Source organism: Octodon degus, unplaced genomic scaffold (assembly GCF_000260255.1).
Source record: "Octodon degus isolate 3935 unplaced genomic scaffold, OctDeg1.0 scaffold00056, whole genome shotgun sequence".
Lineage (NCBI taxonomy): Eukaryota > Metazoa > Chordata > Mammalia > Rodentia > Octodontidae > Octodon > Octodon degus.
The window spans coordinates 8,580,913-8,586,987 of NW_004524632.1; the positions used below are offsets into that span (position 1 = coordinate 8,580,913).

At 43.3% G+C, this 6,075-nt stretch overlaps 1 protein-coding gene and 1 pseudogene across 5 annotated transcripts in view; one reads left to right on the forward strand and one right to left on the reverse strand.

Annotated features, from left to right (window-relative positions):
• The window catches only part of Fbxl20 (F-box and leucine rich repeat protein 20), a 114,641-nt gene that overhangs the window by 33,496 nt on the left and 75,070 nt on the right, over nucleotides 1–6,075 (reverse strand). For 4 of the 5 annotated variants that reach the window (XM_023718082.1, XM_004633699.2, XM_023718084.1 and 1 more), the window contains exons 5-6: nucleotides 4,672–4,766; nucleotides 1,071–1,139 (exon numbers count right to left, since the gene is read on the reverse strand). In XM_023718082.1, the coding sequence (XP_023573850.1) occupies nucleotides 1,071–1,139; nucleotides 4,672–4,766 (164 nt within the window). The remainder of the gene's footprint in view (nucleotides 1–1,070; nucleotides 1,140–4,671; nucleotides 4,767–6,075) is intronic. The other variant, XM_023718085.1, reaches the window with a different exon arrangement.
• On the forward strand, nucleotides 3,830–4,510 carry LOC111817361 (annotated as a pseudogene).

Consider the following 6,075-nt stretch of genomic DNA (forward strand, 5'->3'; position numbering starts at 1 on the left):
GTCAGCCTCAGGTTGCTGGAGTTCGAACCTCACACCTCTCCCGCTGGCCAAAAGTGCCCTGAAGGCATTCGAGCAACAACAACAACAAAAAAAAGTACTGGGAGTCAGGGAGATGGCTCAGTGGCATAAAAGCCTGCCTGGCAAGCGCAAGGCCAAAAGTTCGATCCCCAGTACAATTAAAAAAAAGTGCTGGGAGTACAGGTGTGTGCCATCATTCCTTGCTTCTTCACGTTCTCGGCCCACCTCTGTGGGTTCTTCACTTGTGCATGTATAATTTAATATTCAGCCAGATCTACTTAGATATTTACAGTCTTTGAGTAGTTCTTTTCTTACCAAACAAATTCTTGCCCTTTTTTCCTGAGACTGGGTCTATCTAGCTCAAGCTGGCATGGACCCCCTATGGAGCCCAGGCTGGCTTCCAACTCCAGGCAATCCTCCTGCCTTAACCTCCTGAGTGCTGGGATTACAAGTATGCACCACCATGCCCAACCTACTCTGGCTTTCATCATCCCTATTACATATACATTGACTATGATTTTATAGTTTCACTTTAAATAAAGACGACAGGATTTCATATTTTTATTCCATTTCCATTTTCATGTTGCTTTTCCTAAAATATCTTTCCTGAGCCAGTTGTGGTGGTGCAAGCTTGTAATCCCACTAGTCCCAGCACCCAGGAGGCTAAAGCAGGAGGATTACTGCAAGTTTGAGGGCAATCTGGGCTATGTGGTGAGTTCAAGGCCTATCTGAAATACACAGTGAGAACTTATCTCAAAAAATCAAAACTAAAATGAAGCCAAATGAAAGCAAATCTTTCCTCTATAAAGCCAAGATAAAAGCAGCTCGGTGTATTAACCTCCATTTAAAGCATCTGTAGGGGGGGCCTGGCCCTAGTTCAGGCCTTTAAGTGGCTGCTTCCACAAAGCTGTCAGCCTCAGGTTGCTGGAGTTCGAACCTCACAACTCGCCCACTGGCCAAAACTGCCCTGAAGGCGTTCGAGGAATAAAGCACCTGTAGGTCACACAGAAGGGCCATGCATAAGTTACCCTTCTAAAATATGCAGTACTTACGCATCTGTAGTCTTTGTACATCCATTTAGGTTCAGTACTTCTATATTCCTACAGTTTTGTGCAAAGGTCCTACATGGGATAGAAAAAAGTAAATGGTTAAATGAAATGGGCAAAACTCCAAGCATAAAAAGTTAAAAAGATATTATGCCTCATAAAGACAACTGATTGCTGATACCTGTGATGCTGTGATAGGAGATATTCCATTTCTAGTTCTCTGAATAGAGTTTTTAACATCCCTATAATTGGGGCCCGTGAGATAGCTCAGACTAAGCTCCTGCTTCGACAAGCATAGGGACTGGTGGCGCTGAGCCAGTCACTGAAACTGGGCATGGTGGCACATGCCTGGAATACCAGCACTGGGTAGGCTGAAAACAGGAGGATCACTATGAGTCCAAGCTGTGTAGTGAGACCCTGTACCAATATACAAAAAATGAAATAAAATCCCTGTAATTACTATGTGACAGGTGGACAGGAGCATCTTTTGTGACAATACTTGTTCAACTATGCCTAGGTAACACAGCCATTGTAAAAATCCCAAGTGACATGAACGGGGCAGCTTCCAGCCTGGTGAGCAGAGTCACATGCAGGATGTGGAATGACCTCACTCCTCATGGATGGAAGGTCTGGCACTTGGGACCCTCATCCTCCTGAACTGTGTACTTCATCTGCACCTTTCACAGTAACTGGTAAGGTAACTGAAGTATTTTCCTGAGTTCTGTGGACCACTGCAGCAAATCCTCAAGCTGCAGAAGGGAATGAGAGGAACCCTTGATTTCTATTCCACTCATCAGAAGCACACAGCAGCACGGTGTGGGGATGCATGTCTGTAATTCCAGTGCTCTTTAGGGGAGGCTGAGGCTGGAGTAACACAAGTTCAAGCACAGCCTGGGTAGTTTTGTAGGACTGTGTCTCAAAATAACAATGGCATGGGATAAAGCTCCGCGCAAAGACCCTCTATTCACTTCTCAGTAATTCCCCCTCAGCCCCTCCCCGAAAGTACATACCAATCTGGGACTTGCAGCTGGCATCTCAATGGAGGCTATCATTTAAAGTAACCTTTTTTTTTTTTTGTATTTCAGTACAGGGTCTGCAGGGTCTCACTATGGAGATCAGACTCCCAGTGATTCTTTTGTGTTCTGCCTCCTAAGAGCTGGGATTACAGGTGTGTGCCACCACTCCCAATCTCAATTGCTATCTCAGCCCTCCGGGCGTGGGGATGGGATGACCTGGCAGGCCCAGGGATTAAACTTCGGCTGCTGTGCTCTGCCTAAGCAGGCACTTTAATCTGCTGAGCTATTTGGTGAAGTAACTTTTAGAGTGTTTATTATTATTATTTTTTGGCCAGTGGGATTTGAGGTACACTGTGTGCTTACTGTCAATATTGAATTGCAGGACATCAAAGAACCGGTCATTGGTAAAAGAAAACAAAAATTCAAAGAACAAAGTTACTTAGGCTCCAAAAGAACCATTTATGATGAGGAATCTGGCCCTTCTGGGGTAAGAATCAACTTTGTTTGTTTTATTCACTCACTCACTCACTCACTCACTCACTCACTCACTCACTCATTAATTCAGTACCAGAATTGAACTCAGGACCTTGGGCTTGCCAGGCAGATGCTGTGCTGCTGAGCCCTGATTAATCACTTTGTATGAAATAAAGAACAGCACTGGCTGAAGAGATAGCTCAGTGGCAAGTACCTGCCTGGCAAGTACAAGGTCCTGAGTTCAACCCCAGGTACCATATGTAATGCCAGCACTAGAACCTCAGGCATACTGTGCTGGGCACGGAAAACAGGCATGGTGGCATACACCTTTAATCCCAGTGCTAGGAATGCTGAGACAGGAGTATCACTATGAGTCTGAACTGCATAGCAAGGCCCTGTATCAAAAAAAAGAAAAGCAAAAAACCCCAGCATCATTAGAAAATGTTTTAAGTAGTTTAAAAAATTACTAAGCAGTTAAAATTTAAATCCATATACACTATTTATAGCACAAAAATATCTGGTAATAGAAAGAATTGTTTTAAGAAAAAAAAAAAGTACGAGAGGCTGAAAGAGTAAATAAGATCCAAAATGTGCAACAGATACTATAAAATGAGAAGAAACTGTATTTAAAAAGAAAGAGAAATTGGGATGGGGGATTCTAATTTGTCTTAGTTCATTAAAAAGAAAGGTTTGTGCTAATACTGTTTGGACAATTAAATGCATACATCTAATACTTTGAGTAACTAATTTAAAGATAACCATACACAATATATAAACCATTATTACTATTTCTTATTTTGAAATTTTTACTTTTTTTTTTTTTTTAAAGTAAAATTAAAGAGCTAGGGATATAGCTCAGTGGCACAGCACCTGCCTGGCAAATTCAAGGTCCTGAGTTCAATTTTTGGTACAGGAAAAAGTTATTAGTCAAGTCAGGTTGGTGGCCCATGCCTGTAATTCCACCATTATGGGAAAACGAAGCAGAAGCATGGTAAATACCAGTCTAGCCTTAGCAATTTAGTGAGACACTGTCTCAAAATAAAAAGAGCTGGAAACCTAGGCATGGAGTCACATGCCTGTAACTTCGGCACTCAGAAGGTTGAGGCCGATCGATCACTCTGGGTTAGAGGACAGCCTGGACTCCTTAGTGAGATCCTAAAAAAAGAGCTTGGGGAGTACAGAGCTGCAGGCCCATGGTGTGCCTGCTGTTGTGCGGCTGCCACCAAGGTGCTGTCTTAGCTGGGAGCGGACCCCCACAGCCAAGTAGCCTCTGGTACCATGTGGCAGAGCCGGGTCCCTGGATTGCAGGAGGAGAAGCTATAGGGCTCCTGGGTAGAACTGTAGGTCAGCAGTAATTGGAAGAGGAGCCGAGTTCCAGCCTCAGTTTCTTTTTATAATAGTGACATGGAAAAAATACTGCTAATGCCCAGCATGAATGTGGACAGAGCAGCTCCGAGAACTGTGACAGTTCCCTCCCTCACAGGTGCCACTGGACACTGGGGAGCTTCTGCAACACACACGGAGCCCTGGAGAAAGAGCCGCTCTCAGTCCAGGGAGGATTACCCTGAGAGAAGGAACGAAGTTGAAAATACCCTGGAGAAAAACCTCACACTGGATATGGGATTGGTCAAGTTGGCTAGAAAATACACCACTGAGGAGCTCCTCTTTAAACACCCAAAGCACACAGCTACTCTGAGAAACAAGAGTGTTGTGAAGGAATGGGGCGTTTTCTATGCAGAATCTGTGAAGGTTTTCTTCCGTCTCCACGCTGCTGCACCTATCCACTGGACTGGGGACCTACGCTGGAAAGCATCTGACAACCTCCCTAGTCCTTTTTTTTTTTGCGGAACTGGGGATTGACCTCAGGCCCTTGTGCTTGCCAGGGAAGCACTTATTCCATGAGCCACCTCCCCGGCCCCAGTGGTCAGTTTTCTGACGTAGGCACCTGCTGCGTGAGGGCCTTTCAGCCCTCTTTATCTTATTGGGACGCTCTAAAAGTCGCCAAATTAAAATAAAGGGTGGCGGGCTTGGGATGCTGCTTCATGTGAAAGTCCTGAGTTTAATCCTCAGTGAAAGGAAAACACAGATTAATCAGTAGTTACCATTGCTATTTTTACCTTAATGCATTGTCTCCTACTCCAAGACACCCACGAAGACTTAACTTTCGTAAAAACCCTCCACATCGTTTTGAAATATTCTCCACTACCCGGCCCTGTAACAAGAAATAGGTAAACAGATGAACTGCCTCACTGCTTTCCAGAATAATATATCCAACTTTGTAATAATCTATAAATAGAAAAAAATGGCTTGAATTTGTTTCAAAGACCTAATTAAACAGGAAAATATTGTGTTCAATTTGTAAGATACTCTATTTGAGCATTAGGTTCGGTCTCCTATGGCAGGCACTATATGAACATGTACTGCTCAGTGCGGTCCAATTACAGTTACTGAGCCGGACACAGTGCCTCAGCCTGTGACTCCAGCCCTTAGGAGGCTGAAGCAGGAGGGCTTTTCAGAGTTTGAGGCCAGCCTAAACTGCACAGCGAGACCCTGTCTAAAAGAAAAAAAAAAAAAAATTCAAGCAGGTGCTCAGATAGGTGCCTATCAACAGATGAATGCAATGTGGCTTCTGTACGCAGCGGAATCCTGTTCTGTCATAAAGAAGGACAAACTTAAAAGAGACTTTTAGGTAAATAGATGCACCTTGAGAACATACTTTTAAAGTGAAATAAGCTGGACACACATGTTTAAACATATCACACTGACAGATATTAGAAGTACAAAATGTTCAAATGGGAAGGGGAGCAAGCAGGAAGGGGGGACAGAAACAAAGCTTTTATAAATAAGATAATAAAGGAGGACTGAGAGTGGAATGGGGAAAAAATCAAGATATTGTATGTACAGGTACAAATTTCCTATGATAAATGTGAACACTATTCATATCAAACGAGTACTGATAAAATTAAAAACAAAAACAAAAAATAAAGCAAAAGCCAGCTACTGAAAGACAACAAGCGTCTCCATCTGCTCTCTGTTCCCAAGGATCTGTAGCACTCTGCACAGAGCAGCGGCTCACTGAATGCTGCACTCACTGAATGACTCTGCGGGTCCTGCACAGAGATTGTTTTTTTGGTACCAGGGATCGAACTACTCTGGACCTTGGCTTGCCAGGCCAGTGCTCAGGCCACTGAACCACTCCCCCAAGCCCTGTGTAAGATTTAAACCATGAAGAAAAGAGAACTGGGAAAATTAAATCCCATAAAATGCCTGCATGTATTACTTTAGAAGCACGTTCAAAGATAACGGAAGAAAAAACAAACAAACAAACAAAAACACAAAGATAACGAAAGATTTATGATAGGTTTTTAAATTTCTTACATGGACCCTCAAAAAAATTTATTTCTTAGGGGCTGGGGAGATGGCTCAGTAGAAAAAGTGCTTCCCTGGCAAGCACAAGGGTCTGAGTTCAATTCCCAGTTCCACCAAAAAGCAAATAAAAAATAAAAATGAGCAAAAATTTT